At 40.3% G+C, this 25,098-nt stretch overlaps 1 protein-coding gene across 1 annotated transcript in view; it reads left to right on the top strand.

The window, feature by feature from the left end:
• Positions 1-25,098, top strand: part of ksr2 (kinase suppressor of ras 2) — a 358,563-nt gene that overhangs the window by 285,575 nt on the left and 47,890 nt on the right. Inside the window, exons 14-15 of the mRNA XM_073065461.1 lie at positions 5,809-5,857; positions 12,692-13,065. Of these exons, the coding sequence (XP_072921562.1) occupies positions 5,809-5,857; positions 12,692-13,065 (423 nt within the window). The remainder of the gene's footprint in view (positions 1-5,808; positions 5,858-12,691; positions 13,066-25,098) is intronic.

Below are 25,098 nucleotides of genomic sequence, written 5' to 3'. Positions count from 1 at the left end.
CGGAAGATGTCTTCCAATGGGAAGCAATATTTTATGTATTGTGACTACTTGGGTGCAGATTTGCCTTGAATGACAGGTAAGTTGAGGAGAAATTCATCTCAGACAGCTGATAAATTTGAAGTTCAAAGTAAATTTATTATCAAAGTGCTTATATATAGATATCACTTTATACAACCCTGAGATACAGTTTCTCATGGGCATTCACAGTAAATATACAAACAGAAACTCAATAGGATCAATGAAAGACCACCAGCAACCAAACTGAAAATGGCAACAAACTGTGTAAATACAAAATGAAATAAATATATAATAAACAAATAAGCAATAAATATCAGGAACATGAGATGAAAAGTCCTTGAAAATGAGACCATAGGTTGTGGGAACAGTTCAGTAATGGGGCGAGAGAAGTTCTGCTGCCAGAACTGGGCATCTAAGACAAAGTTTGCCATCTTTGGAGGCTTGGACTAAAAAAAAGTGCTTAGCTGGAAATGGGGTGATGGTCCTCCAAGATTGTAAACATCATCTGATTGATCTAAATCTAACTCTAGTTTAAACTAGAATTGCTGGGGGGTGGGTACCGAACTGAAGAGACGGAGGAAGAGGCTGTTGGCTCACAAATAGAGAAAGCTTGGAGACAGTGCAAGAGGGAGCATCGGCAGGTGATAGAGAAGGGATGTGCTCTGACTGATGGCTTGAGATGTGTCTATTTTAATGCAAGAAGCATCATGAACGAAATGGATGAGCTCAGAGCATGGATCAGTACTTAGAGCTATGATGTTGTGGCCATTATAGAGACTTGGATGGCTCAGGAACAGGAATGGTTACTTAGAGTGCCAGGCTTTAGATGTTTCAGAAAGGACAGGGAGGGAGGCAAAAGAGATGGGGGCTTGAAACTGCTGAACAGAGATAGTGTCACGGCTACAGAAAAGGAGGAAGTCATGGAGGAATTGTCTACTGAATCTCTGTGGGTGGAAGTTGGAAACAGGAAGGAGTCAATAACTCTACTGGGTGTTTTTTTTATCAATCGTAACAGGGACATCGAGGAGCAGATATGGAGACAGATTCTGGAAAGGTGTAATAATAACAGGGTTGTTGTGGTGGGAGATTTTAATTCCCCAAATAGTGATTGGCCTCTTCATAGAGCAAGGGATTTAGATGGGGTAGAGTTTGTTCGCTGTGTTCAAGAAGGTATCCCGACACAATATGTAGATAAGCCTACATGAGGAGAGGCCTTACTTGATCTGGTATTAGGAAATGAACCTGGTCAGGTGTCAGGTCTCTCAGTGGGAGAGCATTTTGGAGATAGTGATCACAATTCTGTCTCCGTTACCATAGCATTGGAGAGGTTAGGAAAGCATTTAATTGGAGTAAGGGGAAATATGACGTTATCAGGCAGGAACTTGGAAGCTTAAATTGGGAACAGATGTTCTCAGGGAAATGTACAGCAGAAATGTGGAAAAATGTTCAGTGTATATTTGCATGGCGTTCTGCATAGGTATGTTCCAATGAGACAGGGAAAGGATGGTAAGGTATAGGAACCGTGGTATACAAAGGCTGTTGAAAATTTAGTCAAGGAAAAAGGAAAAGCTTATGAAAGGTTCAAAAAATTATGTAATGGTAGAGATCTAGAAGATTATAAGGCTAGCAGAAAGGAGCTTAAGGATGAAATTAGGAGAGTCAGAAGGGGCTGTGAGGAGGCCTCGGTGAACAGGATTAAGGAAAACTCCAAGGCATTCTACAAGTATGTGAAGAGCAAGAGGATAAGACGTGAGAGAATAGGACCAATCAAGTGTGACAGACAGACAGACATACTTTATTGATCCCAAGGGAAATTGGGTTTCGTTACAGGAATATTATTTATAGCCACCACAGACTCGTAGAACATCCTCAGCATCGTCCGGCAAATGTTAAAGGACCTCAGTCTCCTCAGGAAGTAGAGACTGCTCTGACTCTTCTTGTAGACAGCCTCAGTGTTCTTTGACCAGTCCAGTTTATTGTCAATTCGTATCCCCAGGTATTTGTAATCCTCCACCATGTCCACACTGACCCCGTGGATGGAAACAGGGGTCACCGGTGCCTTAGCCCTCCTCAGGTCCAGCACCAGCTCCTTAGTCTTTTTCACATTAAGCTGCAGATGATTCTGCTCGCACCATGTGACAAAGTTTCCCACCATAGCCCTGTACTCAGCCTCATCTCCCTTGCTGATGCATCCAACTATGGCAGAGTCATCAGAAAACTTCTGAAGATGGCAAGACTCTGTGCAGTAGTTGAATTCCGAGGTGTAGATGGTGAAGAGAAAGGGAGACAGGACAGTCCCCAGTGGAGCCCCAGTGCTGCTGACCACTCTGTCTGACACACAGTGTTGCAAGCGCACGTACTGTGGTCTGCCAGTCAGGTAATCAATAATCCATGACACCAGGGAAGCATCCACCTGCATCACTGTCAGCTTCTCACCCAGCAGAGCAGGGCGAATGGTGTTGAACGCACTGGAGAAGTCAAAAAACATGACCCTCACAGTGCTCGCCGGCTTGTCCAGGTGGGCGTAGACACGGTTCAGCAGGTAGACAGTGGAAAGTGTGTATGGAACCGGAGGAGATAGCAGAGATACTTAATGAGTACTTTGCTTCAGTATTCACTAAGGAAAAGGATCTTGGTGATTGTAGGGATGACTTACACTGGATTGAAAAGCTTGAGCATATAGACATTAAGAAAGAGGATGTGTTGGAGCCTTTAGAAAACATCAAGTGGGATAAGTCTCCAGGACCAGATGAGATGTACCCCAGGCCACTGTGGGAGGTGAGGGAGGAGATTGCTGAGCCTCTGGTGATGATCTTTGCATCATTAACGGGGACAGGGGAGGCTCCAGAGGATTGGAGGGTTGCGGATGTTGTTCCCTTATTCCAGAAAGGAAGTAGAGATAGCCCAGGAAATTATAGACCTGTGAGTCTTACTTCAGTGGTTGGTAATTTGATGGAAAAGATCCTGAGAGGCAGGATTTATGAACATTTGGAGATGCATAATATGATTCGGAGTAGTTGGCATGGCTTTGTCAAAGGCAGGTCATGCTTTACAAGCCTGATTGAAGTTTTGAGTAAACACATTGATGAAAGTAGAGCAGTAGATGTAGTGTACATGGATTTTGGCATGGATTTCAGCATGGGATCCAAGGGGACCTTGCTTCCTGGATCCAGAATTGCCTTGCTCACAGAAGGCAACAAGTGGTCATATTCTGCATGGAGGTTGGTCACCAGTGGTGCGCCTCAGGTATCTGTTCTGGGACCCCTTCTCTTCGTGATTTTTATAAATGACCTGGAGGAGGAAGTGGAGGGAAAGGTTAGTAAATTTGCTGATGACACAAAGGTTGGGGAGTGTTGTGGATAATGTGGAGGGATGTCAGAGGTTACAGCGGAACATCAATAGGATGCAAAGCTAGGCCGAGAAGTGACAGATGGAGTTCAACCCAGATAAGTGTGAGGTGGTTCATTTTGGTAAGTCAAGTATGATGGCAGAATATAGTATTAATGGTAAGACTCTTGGCAGTGTGGAGGATCAGAGGGATCTTGGGGTCCGAGTCCACAGGACACTCAAAGCTGCTGCGCACATTGACTCTGTGGTTAAGAAGGCATACGGAGCATTGGCCTTCATCAACCATGGGATTGAGTTCAAGAGCCAAGAGGAATTGCTGCAGCTATATAGGACCCTGGTCAGGCCCCACTTGGAGTACTGTGCTCAGTTCTGGTCACCTCACTACAGGAAGCATGTGGAAACTATAGAAAGGGTGCAGAGGAGATTTATAAGGATGTTGCCTGGATTGGGGAGCATGCCTTATGAGAATAGTTTGAGTGAACTCGGCCTTTTCTCCTTGGAGCATTGGAGGATGAGAGTTGTCCTGATAGAGGTGTATAAGATGCTGAGAGGCATTGATTGTGTGGATAATCAGAGGCTTTTTCCCAGGGCTGAAATGGCTAATATGAGAGAGCACAGTTTTAACGTGCTGGGGAGTAGGTACAGAGGAGATGTCGGGGGTAAGTTTTTTACACAGAGAGTGATGAGTGCGTGGAATGGGCTGCTGGCGGCGGTGGTGGAGGCAGATACGATAAGGTCTTTTAAGAGACCCCTGAATATGTACATGGAGCTTAGAAAAATTAAGAGGGGCTGTGGGTAACCCGAAGTAATTTCTAAAGTAAGTACATGTTCGGCACAACATTGTGGGCTGAAGGGCCTGTATTATGCTGTAGGTTTTCTATGTTTCTACGATCTTCTTGACAACCCTCTGATGTGGACAGTGTCTTTAACTTGCACAGAAGTGGGGCAGTACTCCCTGATGAAAGCCTGTCAAAGTTTGTGCTATAATGTTCCAAAAGTGTCTGCTGGATGTGTGCGGATAGTTGCTGCTGTACACCCAGGTTCCTTTTTGCAAAGGAGGACCACAGACGATAATTCTGTAAAAAAAAAATTGAGCTCCACATTAGAACTTCTAGCCCATTTGCTTTAACCCCTCTTCTAGTTTTAAGAGATCAAACAGAGAAGCCAACTGAGTCAGTATGTTGATTTTCACCACCATTACATTTCTGCATGTCTGCGAAGCCGGTGATCTGCTCAGCCTATGCCTGCTGCCATTAGCTATAAGAAAGTTAATTATGCTGCCAATATTTATATTGGTAATCTAATAGCAGCCAGCAAACTGCAGTGCTAAGTACCATAGACAAAACAGCACACAATGAAGAATATCTGGAGTTGTATTCACAACAACTAAGAGCTATTTTTACCATTTGATTAAATATTTATTGGAAGCTCAATTTTTCCCCAGTAAGTAAAGCTTTCACAATCTGTCACTTCCCCTTAGTGCCTTTATCAGTATGATTGGAAGGATATATCTGAATGATACCCATTTTATTACCGAGTTTTATTTTTTATATATAATAGCAATGCAGTTATTTCCTACTTTACAAATAATTCTCGTCTTATATAACGAACTGCCCAATCGTTTTTATTTATTGTCCTCGATATCATGTTAATTGAATATATATTAAATAGGATGGTCGGTAGTGTAGTGGTTAGCACAACACTTTACAGTACCAGTGACCCGGGTTCAATTCCTATTGCTGTCTGTTCTGCCTGTTCTACCAGTGACCACGTGTTTCCTCCGGATGCTCTGGTTTTCTCCCACAGTTCAAAGACCAACCGGTTGGTAGGCTAATCGGTCATTGTAAATCACTAGGCTAGGGTTAAATTGGGGGATTGCTGGGCACTGTGGCTCGAAGGGCCCGAGGGGCCCATTCTATGTTGTATCTCAATTTTAAAACATTAAATTTCTGTAGCAGAATTGCAACTATTGTTCAGATTAATTTTGTAGAGGAATGGGTCAGCCGTCACCTCCAACCTTCTCAGTTTCTGGGAGTCACCAGTCATTAGCAGTTCTTGCTTTAAAACAACAGAGTTGGGAACAACATAGCCTAACAGAGGAGTTTAATTTATCTGGAGACATCACATTAAAGTCAATATGCTGTATAAAAATAGAATTAACTATGACAGGAACCTCAGACATCAGTTAGCACTCCTGACCTAAATTTATGTACTGAGCGTACATTGGAAACTTTGCCTCCCTTATAACATTCCTGATATTTTTCATTCATTAAAGTTAATTACTGGAAATTATACTCCATTCCTGTCTTTTAAAGATATTCCAAAACTGCTAATTTATAAATCTTGCCACAGCAAAATCTCTCTACGTTATTCTTGTTTGCATACCCTCTATTCTAGCAGTTAGGCAGTGTTTAAGCGTAATTGTCTATGTTTTTTCACCAGTGGAGGAAATCCAGCACTTCGAGTGGAAGTAAATGAGCCCTCATCAGAGGTAAGTTAAAAGTGATTAAGTAAGTTTAACTAAGTTATTGCAGCTGATACCTTAATCTATGAAAGGTAAGCAGCAATAGAATTGAGGAAAAGTTATCAATTTATTGAGATATATAATTTTCAAATACTGTTTATGTTAATAAATTATTAAATTTGGGAAGATAAACCTTGATTTTCTCATCAGCGTTGTTATAACTCCAGCTTTAACTTACTTATTCTAACAGTGGTGCTAAGGATTTGGAAAATCAAGGCTCATCAATGAGCAATAATAATGAGAAGATTAGGTTTTGCTTTTCTATAATTATACCTTCCTCTGTTATATAAAATGAATACATGCTATGCTGACCTGGTTCCTCAGTAATTTCATTAATAAATAATCAAGAGAGAAAGCTGACTCACGAATAGCGTGGAAGGCCTTACTTAACCTTTGATCTGCACTGAATAAACGTATTAGTTGATCTTGGTGCTGATACATAATGTTTTTGACTGTTTTGATGTGCCAAAGTATGCATCCAAGTTAAAGCTATGAATGTATTAGTTTCACTGAGGAAAATATTCATCATGGGTTGTAGTATAAAACAGGCAGCATATTTTGCCCATTGATGCTAACCCTCCTGAGCACCCTATGTTGTCAACCCACCAAAGCACCTTATATTCTCTTACGTTAAATTTGGCAAAACCGATGATAGACTAACCACTTGATTTGCATTATCACCTCAGAAGAATACAATGGCGGGTTAAAGACTTCAGCAGAGAGTAGGCCACTCCCAGTTGTAGGTCAGTAAAGTCAAACTGAAAGTTTTCTGAATGAGATACTGGAGAGCTGCCATTACTTTAGAAGCATTCTTCAGCATTAGTCAACACATTCAGAAAGAAGAGCGAAATGAACTGGTATCATGAAAGAAGTGCATCATTTCCTGTCTCACTTCACAATTAATTGCAGGAAGAATTTATTCCAGGCAAATTTCTTGCTGCATATTGACTCAAACCCAAATTTTCCATTCACTCTTCCTTTACCCATCTGTCCAAGTAACTTGAATATTGACAGTTTTTACCTCAACATTTAATTAACACTTGTTTATATAAAAATGCCTCACAGTACTTGTTTAGATAAAAAAAAAAGCCTCCTTTGAATGTCTTACAAATAGACTTCTAGCTATTGTTCCTCTTTTATAGCTTCTCAGTTTCTAACTGCAAACTTCTTCAACGCAGGCGACACCCACGTTGCAGTCATTCGGGTAAAGGAAATTCATCCCTTACAGAATTTACAGACAATTTCCATAAAACTCGATATTTAGAATAATTTTTTTTCTTATAGCATTTATGTGAAAAAAGCACCTCAGGTTCACACTACAGAAAGTCATGATAAGGACCATTATCTGGGAATGCAAGCCCTCCCATAATGCAGGAGTCATTTGTATACTTTGTCACGACTAGCAGCAGTTTAAAGAGAATCTGCTGCTTTTTTCCCCAGCCTGTATTGTTGTATCTAAACAAGACCTAGTTTGCAAAATATTCCTTCAGACTTGGATTTCCCCTTATCACTCGGCATCCCACTGAGGGGTCTCTTTTTTCTTCCCCACTGATGCTGACTGACCATTTGAGCACTTAGAGCATTTTCCTTCACTTTCTTTAGCCCACCAGCATCTGCAGTTTTTTTTTGCTCCAACCAGAGGACGCCCATGAATTAATCTGCAGTATTTTTAACAAATCGTGCCTTCCTTTGTGTATGCAAATTAGCTATGAGTTATATTGTGAACTGTGTACTCATGCATGAAAATAATTTAGTCTGCAGTAAATTAGATGATCACAAGCATTAATTCCCTGCCTTTGTGCAGCATACAATCAATGTTCCAGAAAAATCGACCTGCTCTTTATTTTACTGGCATATCGTTTGGCCTTGTTAAAATGAGAACTAATTTTACTGGCAATATCTATTTAAACAAGATATCAAAAGAAAGAGTCCACCACATTAATTAAGCAAGTCTACTTCCATGTGCTTAAAAAAGCACAGCACCATTATCACCATGATCACAGGGTGATCTTTGCAAAGAAGGAGGCCATTTGTTCATTGAATCTGTTCTAGCTCTTTGTAAAAGCAATCTTGTTACCATGCCATTTGCAAATTATTTCCTTTCCAATGTTTTGCAGCTGCCCTTTAATGCTACAATTGAATCTGCATCCACTCCTACTCCTGGCAGCGAAATCCAGACTCTGACCATACCCTCTGTAAAAAAAAAAGTACTTCATGTACTTTTGCTTATCACCTTCATTCCATGGCACATAGTTCTTGACCACTCCACCATAGGGAACAATTTCTCTCTATCTGTCCTTTCTATACTTTGTCCATTCCTTTTATGATATTAAGTACTAATGTCAGATCTCCTCTGGTCCTAGGAGAATGCACCCCAACTCCTCCTCACCCAGATTTTTCCCAGCTACTCCCCAAAACCTCCTAATTTTCCCTTGTGTAGTGTCCAGATATGCACACAGTACTGCAAACTTACATCCGTCTCACAACATGAGGGAGTAAAAATCTTTGCATTATGACTCCGTCGTGATGTACAGACGTGAATTTAAAAGCCTAATGGGTTGGAGAAGAAAGCTGGCTTTAATGCTGCAGTACCGTTTGCCAGACGGAAGCAGCTGAAGCAGTTTCTGATTGGGGTGACTGGTGTCTCCGATGATCTTCCAGCCCTTCTTTTTGCAGCAGCTGCTATAAATGTCCTCAAAAGGAGGGAAGTTCACATCCACAGATGCGCTGGCCTGTCGGTAACACTCTCTGCAGTGGCCAATGATCTAGGTTGGTGCAGTCTCTGTACCAGGTGGTGATACAGCCAGTCAGTATGTTCCGTCACCAACTGTTCCCTCCTGTGCTCAGACTTCCCTTGACCTGCTCTCACAATCTAACTGTTTTGCCCTGCTTGGTCTACAATCATAAGTATATGGGGGAAAGACAAAATCAGAATCAGGTTTAATATCACCGGCATATGTTGTGAAATTTGTTGTTTGTGGTAGCAGTACAATGTGATACATAATAATAAAAAAACTATACGCTAATATATATATATATATATATATATATATATAAATAAAATAAGTAGTCAAATAAAGAGCAAAAATGAAAAAAAACAGTGAGGTGGTGTACATGGGTTCATTGTCCATTCAGAGATCTGATGGTGGAGGGGAAGAAGCTGTTCCTAAAACATTGTGTGTGTGTGTGTTCAGGCAGTCCTGCTGAAGGGTCTCAGCCCAAAAGCTCGACTGTTTGCTCTTTTCCATAGATGCTGCCTGACCTGCTGAGTTCCCCCAGCCTTTTGTGTGTGTTGCTTTGGATTTCCAGCACTTGCAGATTTTCTCGTACTTGTACCTCCTCAATGTCAGCAATGGGAAGAGGGCATGTGCTGGGTGATGGGGGTCCTTTCTGATGCATGCCACCTTTTTTGAGGCATCGTCTTTTGAAGCTATCCTTGATGCTGGAGAGGATAGAGCCCATCATAGAACTGGAACTTTCTGCAGCTTGTTCTGTTCCTGTGCAGTGGCCCCTTCATACCAGATGGTGATGCAACCAGTTACATCCATAGAAATTTGCGAGAGTCTTTGGTGACATAACAAGTTTCCTCAGGCTCCTATTGAAGTAGAGGCGCTGTTGTGCCTTCTTTGTAATTGTGTCAATATGTTGGGCCCAGGGTAAATCTTCAGAGAGGTTGACACCCAGAAACTTGAAACTGCTCACCCTTCCCACAGCTGATCCTTCGATGAGAACTGGTGTGTGTTCTCTTGAATTCCGCTTCCTGAAGTCCACAATCAGTTCTTTGGTCTTACTGACATTGAGTGCAAGGTTGTTTTTGCAACACCATTCAACCAGCTGACCTATCTCATTCCAAAGATAGATCCCAACATATATGATAGGTCCCGACATATTGGTGGCATAAAGAAGGCAAGACAGCAGTTATGTTTCATCAGGAGTTTGAGTAGATTTGGTTTGTCACTGAAAACACTCAAAAACTTCTATAAGATGTACTGTGGAGAGTATTCCGACTGGGTGCATCACCTCTGGTATGGGGGGGGGGGGGGGGGGGTGGGACTGCTACTGCACAGGATTGACTTAAGCTGCACAGAGTTATAAAATTAGTCAGCTCCATCATGGGTATTAGTCTCCGCAGCATAAAAGACAATTTCAAGGAGCTGTGCCTCAGAAAGGTGATGTCCCTTATTAAGGACCACTATCACGCAAGGCATGCCCTTTTCTCACTGTTACCATCAGGAAGGAGATACAGAAGCCTGAAGGCACACACTCAGTGACTGAAGAACAGCTTCTTCTCCTCTGCCATCCAATTCCCAAATGGACTTCAAACTCTTGAGCACTACCTTACTACTTTTTTTAAATTTCTGTTTTTGCACTATGTACCTTAATTTAACTACTTAATATACATATATATATTTACTGTAATTCAGTTTTATTCTATATTGATCATGTATTGCATTGTACTGCTGCAACAAAGTTAACAAGTTTCACAACATATGTCGATGATACTAAATCTGCTTCTGATTCTGTACGCTTCCTTGTCTCCATCTGAAATTCTACGAATGATATTTGTGTCATCTGCAGATTTTTAGATGGCATTTGAATTGTGCCTATTGTACATTGTATGCTTATTGCTGTGTGATAAATGTATACGGCCCCAACTGTTACACACACGGTCTTGACTCATGCGTCTGATGCACTGAAGGATAGAGAAACCATCACTTGCAAAGCTTATTGGGACAAGTATGCTAATAGCAATAGCGCCTCTGTTAATTTGACACAACTTTCTAGGCATTGAAGAATTTCTAGCATTTCTAGTTCCAGCACGCTCACAGCTACAGGGATCCAGCTTCAATCCTACTATCAGGTGCTAACGATGTAGAGTTTGCTTGTGTGTCAAGTAATCACATGGGTTTCCTTCCAATATTATAACCTCTTGCTGTAAGAAAGTTGGAAATCTAATTAAAGGGCTTTGATAGATGTAAGAGAATAAGTTGCAAGAGTACAGAGAAGTAAAGAGAAAGGGGAATGGGACTAAATGAATTTTATCTGACAGCCAGTGTAATCAAATAGGCCAAGTGGTCTCCTTCTGTGCCACTATAAGATTTAAGAAAGTTTTACAAATACAGCACCCAGTAGGAATAGTAACATAATAACTCCTAAGAATTCTAAATTCTACTGTTATCAAGAAAAAAAAATCAAAACTTTAAGCCTTCTGACTGCAATTGAAAGTTATTACTGAAACCGATAATTCCAGATTTTATATCTGATACTTACTATTCACTAAGGCTTGGCATCTGTGTTTACAGCTGTTGCTTACTGAGAATTAAAAGATCTGCATCAGAGAAATCTAAATGAGTGAAGTATGCGGTACATATTTGGAGCTGTTAATGCATACCCAAGCTTTACCTTTGTATTTTAAGATATCACTTGATCATCAGTTTTGTTTATCTGCAGACTCTGCCAGCATTGAGGAAGGTTTCAATTAGCTCAATGTTTCCATAGCGCTTCTCAGTAAAGTTCCAAGCCAACAGCATTTCACCTTACTACAGCAAGTGCCCAAGCACCAGCGGTGATACCTGCGCTACTTTTCAACCTGGTTTTATCTTTGTTTCTTATGTCAAAGAGTTGGGCCACTGTATCCCCTGAAGTTAGCAATTCATTTGATTAATATTGAAAGAACAATGCAGATCATAGGAAGTATGCTATCGTTTGAGTGTTGCCATATTTGCAGACCTTGCAATGGGCCTCAAGCTACCCACCCTTCAAGCAGATTCCAGCATCTCCTTGTTAGATGGTTCTATGTTTTATTGGGTTTAATGGAAAAAGCAAACATTGCATAATTTTAGACTTAGAATGCTCGTGCGCTAACATAATATCTGTTAAGCAAGATTTTAACACAACAAATTACATGTGCTAAATGATTTGTTATTGCTTTGTTTGTCTGGATATTTGAAGCATAATCTAAATGGGATTAGTTCAGGAAGATACTTGGTTCGGCATGAACGTGTTGGACCAAAGGTCTGTTTTCATGCTGTATAACTCTATTACTCTAATTAGAGCTAAATATTTCATGAGGAAAGTTAGATCACATGGAAGGATGCATGAAGTTTGAAGTTCTCCAATAAATGACAACTGGTGCTCAGCCAACTGATAATTTTAAATCTGAGTTAGATGGATATTTGGTAACTGAAGCTATGTGAGATGAAAAATGTGGAGTTGTCCAGGATTTAGTTGATCAGCAGAACAAGCTCCAGGGGTTAAATGGCCTATTCCTATTCTTGTCTTCCTGTGGATCAGAGCATGGCAGACCAAGAACATGACTCATTTCTCTTGACTAGTCCTTGCAACAATTAGAGAGATCATGGAAGAATCGTTTTTTTCTCTGGCATGTCTTTGCACGCTTTTGCTTCTTGCAGTCAGAAAAATGACCTTTTCTGGTGAGTCGAGTCCAGATCTGTCCAAGAATCAGGAAAATATAGGGTGTTAGAAGATAGGAACAGGAGTAGTTATTTATCTTATTGAATTCTTGCACCATTCAAGAGGAATGAGTATGGAGGGTATTAAGAGGGAAACACTTATTTTAATTTGAGTTGGGCAAACCTGCTGTCAATATGTAGATCATTTTGAATACTGTTAAAAATACATTTGGGAGGTTCTTGATTTCAATGTTAATTCTAAACAAAGAAATATAGTGTAGTGCTATATATTCACAAACATTTTTGCTGTTATTTTACATATTTTCCTTAGAACTTAAGTATGCCTTGCAAGTTGATCGATTAACCAAAAATTATTTTGTCTACTTAGAATGAAGATGTAAATGATGCTAATAAGTCAGATGGCTCAGAAGATGATTTTGAGGAAATGAATCTATCATTATTGTCTGCACGGAATTTTCCACGGAAAGCAAGTCAGACCAGTATATTCCTCCAGGAATGGGATATTCCATTTGAGCAACTAGAAATTGGAGAACTCATTGGTAAAGGACGGTTTGGGAAAGTCTATCACGGTCGTTGGCATGGAGAGGTCGCGATCCGCTTGATTGATATAGAAAGGGACAACGAGGACCACCTGAAGCTCTTCAAAAGGGAAGTGATGGCATACAGACAAACCAGGCATGAGAATGTGGTACTTTTTATGGGAGCCTGTATGAGTCCTCCTCACTTGGCTATTATCACCAGGTAAATGGCAGTTTAATATCATTTACTTTGTGAGTTAATTTAAAAGATAGAACAAATATTGAATAGCTATAACAAGTAAGATTATAAATTTCTGCAATTCATTTTAGGAGTATAACACACTCAACTTTTTCATTTTAGAGAGAATAACACTTTCAACCTTTTCACATGCAACATAAAGTCTAATAAAAATTGAATGGGTTGCTATGTGATGTGGTGAATCACCATTTATGAGTTGACACAGGGATGTTTATCTCGTATTTTTCCAGGCCATATGTGACTCTTAATGTTAAGCTTGACACTGCAGAATAACCTGTAAAAAATGTGCCCTTTTTTATTCTTCCCATTCAATTATAATGCCAATTAAAAGTGGATCCATGTGTTACGTAACTAGGTTGATTAAATATACTGGACACTTTTTTTCAAAGGTTTTGTTTCACCAGAAATTTTTCTTTGTTTATGGGACCCAAGTATTATTTCAGACTACGTGTATCATGTAGAAAACTGGAGCAACAAGAAATTAACTTTCATTGAATATAATGTGTTTAATTGCATAACAGTGCTGACACTTTGCAATCGTTCAACAATAATCAACCAGCATTGATGGATCCCAGTTACTCTGATACCATTTCTCCATGACCACAATGTCCTGGTGAAATCTTTCACCATGCTCATCACTAACAGCACCAAGATTTGCAGGGAAGAAGTCTAAATGGGAATACAGAAAATGAATCTTTAGTGACATGTTGCACTTCATGGTTTTGTATGTTTAAAACATGTTGTCAACCAGCTGCACATAGTTGAGTACTCTGTAGTTGCCAAGAAAATGTTCAACAACATCCTTGAATACGTTCCATGAAATTTTCTCTGGTCCCACTAGAAGTTCTTGAAATTACCTGTTTGATTTGTGGACCAACAAAAATACCTTTCTTAATCTTGGCATCAGTTATACTGACTTAAATTATGTATTGACATAACAAATATAGGTAACTTTAAAAAATGATGTATGCTAGGGAAATTTCAAGGTGATTTTCATGATCAGTAGCCCAAAATCCCCAAGGAAAACCCAAAAGTATTCAGAAACCAAAATCTTTGTTGTCCAGTGATATTATTACATGCAGTACTAACCAAAAAAAAAGTTGTTGTTTCCAGTGATCAGAAAAGTGCTAATATTATTCTGAAACAAATGTTATCATTGGTATTATTGGTTGTATATATGATACCTGCTGAGTATTCAAAGCTTCATGTAGTTAATAATCATGTCTGTAAGGAGTTGATGCAAAGGTAGGAAATGCGTTACAAGCAACTTTGTAGCAATCACGCTGTCAAATGAAGTGAAATCGGAAGCTTAGTGATCCACTTGGGTTTCTCAGTAGCATTTAATTGCAACATAAAACAGTAGAGCACAGTACAGGCCCTTCAGCCTACATTTAAACCTACTCCAACAACAATCTAACTCTTCCTTTCCACATAAACTTCCATTTTGTTTCCATCCATGTGCCTAACTCAGAGTCTGTTAAATGTTCCAAATGTATCTGCTGCTATCACCACTCCTGGCAGTGTGTTCCACGTACCCACCACTCTTTGCATTAAAAAAACTACCTCTGACATCCTCCCTCTGCTTTCCTCCAATCACATTTAAAATTATGCTTGCTTATGTTGGCCATTGCTAATTGATAAATGGCACTGGCTGTCCACTCTATCATCATATACACACCTACCAAGTCACCTCTCACCTTCCTTTGGTCCAAGGAGAAAAGCCCTAGCTTGTTCAACCTTTCCTCACAAGACATGCTCTCTAATCCATGCAGCATCCTGGTAAATTTCCTCTGCACAGCACATTCTCTAAAGCTTCCACATCCTTCCTATGATGAGGTGACCAGAACTGACCACAATACTCCAAGTGTGGTCTTACCAGAGTTTTATAGAGCTGCAATGTTACCTCATAGATCTTGAACTCAGTCCCCTGACTATTGAATGCCAACATGCTATACGCCTTCTAAACAACCCTCTCAACATGTGCGGTAGCTTTAAGGGACCTGTGGACATGTTTCCCGAGCAGTTCCTCCATGCTGTTAAGAATCCTGCCATGAACTTGTACTCTGCCTTAAAGTTCGACCTTATATGTATCAACTCACACTTTTCTGGATTAAACTCCATCTACCACTTCATAGCCCAGATCTGCATCCTATCCATGTCCAGTTGTAACCTCCAACAACTCTGACACTGCCCATAACACCGGTACCCTCAAGCCAGATAGTGTTAAAACTAAGTGTAGAATATTTCTACTGTTTGTGGAAGTAGTTAAACTCAGATTCCCTCCTTCATCTGAGAAGCAGGTATTTGCATGAAAGCAAATATTTACGAAGTTTCTTTAATGTTCGGCTCAATTTGGTGCCCGTAGTTGTGAATTTCAAATCGATCCATTCATCCATCACATGAGGTGTTAGTGTTTGGCAGCGACAGGCTGTGGATTTTCTGGCACCTTATATCATGCCAACTATTACTTTTGTTTATTGCTAGCTGCTGATTTGCTTATGGCACTATGAATTATGCCAAAATGGAAATTAGATAGACATGGGCAGCAGACAAGAATGATTAGTGTGTCATTGGCCATGAAGCCGGGTATGGTGGATGCTCGTAAATATCTTATGCAGTACTGTGCAACAGTCTTCGGCACACATATATATAGCTTTTCACAATACTAGATTTCTTAATGTGGAGTGGAGAGCGAGTTTGTAGATCTGGTGGGAGCGTATGATGTTGGGAGTGGTGACAGTGGACTGCTGTGGGAACAGTGTGGGACAGGTGGCAGAGAAGGAGTGCCAGGGGTGGGGGAAAGGTGACACGGGTGCAGACACACTTAGCACTGAGACAGCAGGCGAGATCATTTTTTTCCAAACAATACTTTATTGATCATTACAGAATGTTTCTCTGGTGCTTCCCACTCCCTCTCCTCTCCCTTCCCCTTTTCTCAACCATGATTCCCCTCTCCCTGCCCCCCTTCCCACTCTCAATGCACAAAGGAGACCATATCAGGAGCAGGTTTATCTTCATTCAAATATGTCATATTTGTTTGCTGTTTTTGTGTGGCAGCAGTACAGTGCAATGAATTGAGTTACTATAATACTGTGCCAAGGTCTTAGGCACCCTCGTTATATATATATTGTGCCTAAGACTTTGCACAGTATTGCAAGCAACAAAGCTTAAGCCAAGCTTAATGAGGATACTCATTCCAGAATAATATCTCATTTTTCTGAAGTCATGGTTTTGATAGCTATAACTGTTTCATGACAGCAGACCAACAATTGCTTTAATCGAGGACTATCTATTGCAAACCTCAATTCCTGTTACATCCTCAACCTTCCCCTGAAATGTTGCACTTTTCTTTTGTTGCAAATGTATGGTCAAGGCAGATATGTGTGGCTAGTGAGAAAGCCAGTGGCTGAAATGACTTTGTCTCAGGTTGAGAAGACAAGTAAGATAAATGGCTGGTCAAAGAACTCTGCAAGCAAGATTAGGAAGGTGAGTGGTGGGATCCACAAGTAATAATGTTAGAGTTGAGGTCTAACAGTGAAGATGAGGCTTGAGAGTGGTTTCTAATCAAAGTGGGACGATAGAGGAGGCAGTGGTTATTAGATGTTGTTCGGGCTGAGGGCGATGGAGAGATCAGATCCTCCATCAGCAGGCTGTAACTCAGTTACAAATGTGATTCAGGGCTTGAGAGCAGTATCAATGAGTTGGGACTGAGGCAGTTGCTTCCCACTGTGAAATGACTGGTTAGCTAGCCAGAGTGTTGTCAAGTGGCCCCAAAATGGTCATTTGCACTTTTCCAGATAGTCAATTTTCAAGCATAAACAGATCCAACGCACGTAAATCTTAAAGTGCAAGTTACACATAAAAGCTGCTTTACACATGTTGATTTGTGGCAGTGGTCATTTCCAGATCAGTTAGAAGCTATTCATTCTTCAGTGGTTAACACAGTGTACAATACTTCACTGGATCTCCCTTCACTGATCATAACTATCTTTTTTTAAAATGTATGGTTAAAAACTGTTTGCAGCAATTATTGGCTTAATCATCATACGGCGCCAGGCAAAAGCTAGGGTCCTCTCAGCATCGGAGTTGATTGAGCTGGTTGTTTCTTTAAAGGTCCTCAGACATGTGGTCACCCAGTGCACAGTCACCTCCTAAACTTCCCACATCTTTTTCCTCTTTTCTGTAAACTTCAATATTTTTCTGGGAAATTAAACTGGACATTAGCATTTCAGACATGTTTGTAACACCAGAAAGAGGGTGATTTACAACTTCCAAGCATCACTAGTTTGCAATTAAATTTGTATGCACATTACTTGATGGACTGTTGGGTACAGCCCAATCCTAAAATGCTTTTGGATTTCCGAAAGGAAAGCTGCTGCATTAAAAATGTAAGTTTTTAATTAAAAAAAAATAGTTGATGATACATTTCTCTCAGCAAGAAAGCTTATTCTTTTCATAAATTGTACACATTCAGGCAGACTTCATTTCCTGAGGGGAAACTACTGACTAAATACTCCCTGAATTAGAAACATAAAGTTAAATATATATATTCCCATGTTTTTATTTCTCAAGCAGTTGCTTTTGACAAATTGGATTAACAATGAAAGCAGTATATTGCACATCACTAAGTTTATATTTCAGATCTATTCAGTATATAAAGGAATAACATTCCTGGATTTGCAACTGACATGAAAAAACACAACAGTTTATTTCCATCTTGAAGGTGGACTGTAATGATGAATCTGCTGGAAATCGACAGTGATTATTGTGACTCTCTAAACGTAGTGATTGCATAAAAATTAATAATCTGTTATATGGGATATTGTCATATAGCAACTAGTCATAATCCATGAGAATACCATATAAAATCCTGGCAGGCTGAACAAAATGTAACGATGTATTCACACCGCTCATTTTGAAGCTGAAATCTTATTAAGAGCTTCCGTTGAAAGCTACATGTTTGGAGAGCTTTACTAATGAGCTAACTGTCTTGCAATCAACCCTGGATCTCCATAAAGTTTCTAAGGAGGATAAAATAACTGGTAGTATCAGTTCTGAGGTGGCTAACAGGCCAGTGTGGAAACCAGAGTCTTTTCCACTGATGGGGTGGGCAGTTTGTGAGGTGATCTGCTCCTTCCACCTTCTACGCTGGGCTTGTGTGTGTTCCAGATGCCTGGCCTCAAGGCCTTCAATCAGCAACACCTGGCTGATGCATTACTTGATATATTATTAGAATCATCAAAACTTGTAAGATAGAACGAAGCCATTGGGCGTATTGTACCTGGGTCACCTAAAACAGGTCAATTTTGATCAATCCCACTTCCCATTCCTTGATCAGTAGCCTTGTCAATTATGACAGTCCATATCACATACAGGTGTCCCCCGCTTTACGAAAGGTTGCTTTACGCCGCTTTGCTTTTACGAAACACTTACATTAGTAACTGTTTTCGCTAACCGAAAGAAATCCAAAGAGGATTTTCGCTTTTACAAAAAAAGGCGCCCACTTTAAACTTGTGTTTACCCTGAGAAAGACTACCATGACCTTGAAGCAGGTGTGTGTGTGCATGTGTGCACTTATGACACGTAATGAAAGTTCCTACTTCCACCACTCTTTCAGGCTGTAAGATCCAAACCTCCCCCCATTGCCTTCTGGTGAGTTTTATCTGCTCTCCACTCCCCTCTTCTCCTTCTATCAATTAGCTTAATTCTGTATTGCTGGTAGTCCATGTGATTTGCTCTTTTAGGCCTCCACAGTTATATATTTTGTCCATTAATTTTTCCTATACTGCAAAGAAAACAACCCTTGCCTGTCCAGAACTAAAATTTTTCAGCACTGCGAAGACCCTTGGAAATTCCTTACACCCTCTCTAGATTTATTAGATTCTTTTGTGAACCAAATGTATGATAAATGAGTGTTCAAAACAGTGTGCAGCATCCCAACATGGCTTCATCAGTGATTAATACAGTTCCAACATGGCCTTGCTGCTCTTAAATTCAGTGCCATGATCAATAAAGGCAAGACTGGCATATAGCTTATTAACCACCTTATTAACCAAATCCATAATCCTTGAGTCAAGTTTTTTTTTCATGTGCATAAGAACAGTGAGGTAAAGCTACAATGACAAACTTGATTGCAGCAGCATCACAGACAACACACAGAACTTAAATTGTACAAAACAGTGAATAGCAAAAGAAAAGAATGTGCAAAACACGACATTACTACAAAAACAAAAAAATTCAATCAGAGACAAGTCCATAGTTGGGCAAGACATGGTCCATTGTGCTCCATTACTGAGGTAGGATTAGGGTTGTGCAGGTCAGTTCAAGTAAAAGACTTATTGATTATTACCCTTTGCTTTCTAATGCCAAATCAATTTTGGGTCCAATCTCCAATTTATTATTTTCCCTTTGACCCTTTTAACCCAAGCCTGAATCTTATAAGTGTGAAATAATATAATTTACTTGTATCATTTATCATCCTTTAAAAAAAAATGTAAAATAGAGAATTTACAACTTGAATGCTGCACACGTTTCTCAATCTTCACTCTGCCACGGCAGTGGAAGTCAAGGCCCATTAGCTTCAGGTTTTTGAAGGGAGGACTAACCATTCACTTCAAAGACTGCTTTAACCTTTCAGGCATGCATTTAAATTTTCTTTGTCTTGTTCTCATTGAATTTCACATTTGATGTCATTGGAATGATATAGAGAGCTGAGGCAATTATATGGCTCCATCCAGCTTTATGTAGCAGTTCAGTGCAGTAACGATCCCCATTAGTTATTTTCTCTGATGAAAAAATAATTCATCCTGTAACCACGGTAGATCTGAAGTGTGGTATTTTGTTCACTTTCACCTCCTTAACTCTTTCTTCGATGAACCTCGAGACTTCAATATTCCAGTGCACCTCAGACTGGTTACACTTGTTCTCTCCTGTGTAAGATAAAATACATCCAGGATTCTGCCACCTGTACCCTACGCTTGTTTACTTACTATGAATGCCCCCAATGTAAAATTGTCACCCTTTTTTCACAATTGGAACCAGAATCAGTTTTATAACCACTGACATACGTCACAAAATTTGTTTTGCGGCAGCAGTACCTTGCAGGACACAACAATGACTATAATTTACAAAATAAAATTAAGCAGATAGTGTGAAGGAGAAGTAGTGAGGTAGTGTTCATGGGATCATCGTCTGTTCAAAAATCTGATGGCAGAGGGGAAGAAGGTGTTCGCAACATGTTGAGTGTGGGTCCTCAGGCTTTTGTACCTCCTCCCCAAGGGTATCAATGAGAAGAGGGCTGGTCCTGAATGGTGATGACCCTTAATGAAGGATGCTTCCTCTTGAGGCACCGCCTTCTGAGGATGTCCTCAATGGTGGAAGGCATGTGCTTGTGATGGACCTGGCTGTCTGCAACCCACTGTTGCCTCTATCAATCCCGTAGACTGGAGGCTTCATACTAGGCTGTGATGCAATCAGTCAGAATTCTTTTTACTGTACATCTTTGGAAGTTTTCTAGAGTTTTTGGTGATAGATTGTATCTTTTCAAACTCCTGATAAAGTATAGCTGCTGGCGAGCTTCCTTCATGCTTGATCTAAAATACTGATGGCCAGGTACTTGAAGCTGCTCAGTCTATCCACTGCTGACACTGGTGCGTGTTCTTCCGACTTCCCCTTCTTGAGGTACACAATCAGTTCCTTAATTCTGCTGATGCTGAGTGCAAGGTGCTTGGTGCTACACTAGTCAAACGGCCAATCTATCTCTCTCCTGTATGACTCCTCATCACCATCTGAGGTTCTGCCAACAATAGTGATGTCGCTGGCAAATTTATAGACGACCTTGTGCCTGCAATTTCTTTAGTCTCATCTAGCTCAGCAGCTACCTTCTATCTTTTTATCATATGTTATCATATGAGGAATGTTTGATGGCTCTGGGTCTGTACTCGCTGGAATTCAGAAGGATTCAGATTCAGATTCAGATTCAGTTTATTGTCATTTAAAAACCACAAATGCAATGCAGTTAAAAAATGAGACAATGTTCCTCCAGAATGATATCACAAAAACACACGACAAAACAGACTACACCAGAAAATCCACATAACGTTTGGCAATCCCCAGTCCAGAGTCCGGAGGGGCTGCTGCGTATTAACATTGCGCTACCATCTTAGCGCGTTCCCCGGAAAGGAGCTCCAATCCCACCAGACAAACAAGACCAAAAACTAAAGCTACAAGACCTGCACAAAACCACATAGTTACAACATATAGTTACAACAATGCAAACAATAGCATAATTGATTAAAAAAAAACAGACCATGGGCACAGTAAAAATAGTCCAGAGATGTTAAAAGACTATGAGTTCGAAAGAAACCACCACACAGTTTCCACAAGTCCTCAGGGTCCCTGATTGACTCTTCATCCCACGCCGGTGGCAGAAGGGAATACCCCCGCTATGGACTTCCACGGCGCCGCCCGACTCAGCCGCGCAGACGCAGCACACAGTGAAAGCGACCTGACCGCAGCGGACCTCCGAACCTTCGACCATCCCCCCCGGCACAGCTTCTCCGAGCACCATCCTCTGCCAAGTGTATTAAGACGGCCCCGCCAACGGCCATCGGCAACACGACCCCGAGGACTGGGGGCCTGTTCTTCTCAGCAGAGACCTGGACCTCACAGCAGCAGCAGCAATGAAGAAGGTCTTCCTGGAAATTTTCAGATGTTCCTCCATGCTCCATGCTCCCACGTCCGTTTTTCATCCGATTATGATTGCGCATGGCACCCTACTTCACAAATAACAGATAATCAGCTCTGGAGTGGCCGCTGCAAGCTGCGTCGCACCACCATCTTGGATGAGGGGGGATCTCATTGAAACCTTTCAAATGTTGAAAGGCCTAGACAGAGTAGATGTGGAAAGGGTGTTTCCCATGGTGGGAGAGTCTAGGACAAGAGGGCACAGCCTCAGGATAGAGGGGCGCCCTTTCAAAACAGATGCGGAGAAATTTCTTTAGCCAAAGGGTGGTGAATTTGTGGAATTTGTTGCCACATGCAGCTGTGGAGGCCAGGTTGTTGGGTGTATTTAAGACAGAGATTGATAGGTTCTTGATTGAACATGGCAACAAAGGTTACGGGGAGAAGGCTGGGAACTGAGATTGAGGAGGAGATAGAAAAAAGGATCAGCCATGATTGAATGGCAGAGCAGACAAGATGGGCCTAATTCTGCTCCTATGTCTTATGGTCTTCTTCCATTTCTGGATGCTTGATAATCCACAAATTTAATTTGATATTATGCTGTGTTCTAGGCCTCACTGCCCCTCTCTGCTGCATTATTTCCCTTTCCTCATTTGTGAGCCTCCTACAACCTCCTTTTTGACCAATCTATCGTTGTTTGCTGAAATGCTTCATCTGATAATGGTCCTGCCAATCACCTTGGAACATCTCGCAGTATTAAAGGCACTATGAAAGTGCAAGCTGTTTTCACTATTTATCCATTTAGAAAAGGAAGCAATGATTTGTTTTGATGTAATGCTTTTCATATTTACAACACATCACATTTCACACTCAGTGGGATGCTTTAGATGTCTGATCATTATTTTGGAGGCAAATAGGTCAAACAATTTCTGCACAGTATATATTGTAAGCAAAAGCTGAAGTGGTTGTATGCCTGTCATTTTTAATGTAGTTCGCTGTAACCTGCTATCCAAAGGATTATAATTCATCTCATCAGTTGGAGCATGACTGTACATCTTGAAGAGAAATGAAAAACATACCTTCAGTTTGATACTCTGATAATTATTTTATCATAGATTTTGTTAATTGTTGTTTGGTGATGATTCACATTCCTTGATGAGAACAAGCAACCTGTAATCACTAAAGTGCAAGGCAAGTCTGTGGGGGTGGGGGGAGGAGAGGGATCTGAAACGATATGTTGCAATGAGATAGATGGTGTTTGGAGAGCCTTGGCATAAGACCAGTTGAGATAAGCATTTTGTTTCTGTGCTGCAAGTGCAATCTGACTATGATGTTATCCTAAAAAACACAAAATGCTGGCAGAACTCAGCAGGCCAGACAGCATCTATGGGAGGAGGTAGTGACGACGTTTCGGGCTGAAACCCTTCATCAGGAGTGAAGTAACATGGGATGATGTTATCCTACACATTTTGGAAAATGAATAACATACCAAAAACCAACTAAGAGATTTATTAGTGCATTCCAGTGCCTTTGGGTGCCTTATATTTCATGTAGCTTTTAAAGCAATACCTGTTATAGACAGCATCCCAAAATGTATGTGAAATATAATATTAAAGTAAAACTGGGATTTGAGGTCTAATCATCTTCAAAGAGAATGCAGTGAAGCTGAGAGAATGGCTTCGTGGAAATTCTGCCTTCAACCTGCACCATGTGTCGACAGTGCATTGAATTCTGCCTGTGAAATTCAAATCCCATTTTTCTCAATAGAACTGAGTTTTAGATGGAGATTCCAAAATACTAATTAATTTAGAGTAAGTTTAGCACAACAAACTCGGAGTGAATTTCTTGGCAGACGTATTTCCATATTAATTTCAAAGCACAAAACCCAATAAGATCTGGTCAGATTGTAAGAACTTCTACTATATTCTTATATATAAATGTATTTATATTTATTTACAGATGTGATATCTATATATATTTAGATACTTTATATTTGTATATATTATGTTTATTTTTATTTATATTTATGGAGGTCCATCAGCCAGTCCTCATTAGAGGAACAGAGGTGGACAGGGTCAGTAGTTTTAAATTCCTTGGCATTAACGTATCAGAGCATCACTCCTGGGATCAGCACATAAGTGTCATCACAAAGATAGCACAACAGCACCTCTACTTTCTTAAAAGTTTGTATAGCTTTGGTTCGTCACTAAAAAACTTGACAAACTTCTATAGATGCACAGTAGAGAATAACCTAACTGGTTGCATCATGGCTTGATTATGGAGACACGGATGCCCAGGAACAAAAAACAAAAACAAAAAAAAACAAAAAACAAAAAAGGCTACAGTGTTGATACAGCCCAGTCCATCACAGGAAAAGCCCTCCTACTACTTAGCACATTTACATGGAGCACTGCCACAATAAGTCAGCCTCTATCATCAAAGACCCCCACCATACAGATCATTCTTGCTACTGCCATCAGTGACCTACAGACTCACTTTCAATGACTCTTCATAACTTACGTTGTCAGTATAATTTTATTTGCACAGTTTACCTTCTTTTGCACTATGGTTGTTTGCCAGTCTTTTTTATGTATAGTTTTTTTATTCTATTGTATTTTTCCTGTAAATGTCTGCAAGAAAATTCATCTCAAAGTTATAGAGTTTGAGTAATGTTGAATGGATTGAAAATTGGTTGTTGGACAGAAAAACTTGGTTGTTAGAGGCTGTTTGAGACACATGCCATTGGGAGCATTTAATAGGTAGTGGGAGCTTGGCCCCATTACCATCCCCCAGTTATAGCAACCTTAAGGAATCAATATGTATTGTGTTAACTAGTGATTTCATTAGGTGCATTCCTGACACAGGAATAAGATCAACTGCACTATTTTGTTAGTGACCTAAAGTGTCCGGTCCAACTTCATGATGGGCACAGCTTCACTCATTGAAGATTGGTAAAGTGAACAGCACCTATTAAAAAGGATTTAAAATTATTATTACAATGTGAAAACAATGATAGCATACGCAAACCATTTTTAGGTTTTTTTTTTAAGAAACCAGTCTAAGTCACAAATGCAGAATATTTTTCAGTTTCAGTGTGAACTTTCAAAGCTGCAAGCTAAGGTATCAGCATTATGGTGCTCTCAGTTAAGTGTTGGATTTTTTTACACAGAACAGTCAAGCCACAGAATGCCATTGAACTTGTGATTTATTTTACTCTTCTCAGTAAACCTGATATGTTCTCTGTAGTTTGCTGAATATTATTAATCTATCAGAAAGTTTCTAGCCTTGTGAGACATGATCTACATATTTGTATGA

Source organism: Hemitrygon akajei, chromosome 14 (assembly GCF_048418815.1).
Source record: "Hemitrygon akajei chromosome 14, sHemAka1.3, whole genome shotgun sequence".
Taxonomy (NCBI): Eukaryota; Metazoa; Chordata; class Chondrichthyes; order Myliobatiformes; family Dasyatidae; genus Hemitrygon; species Hemitrygon akajei.
Note: the sequence above shows the minus strand (reverse complement) of the source record. Positions and strands in the feature narration are given on the sequence as shown.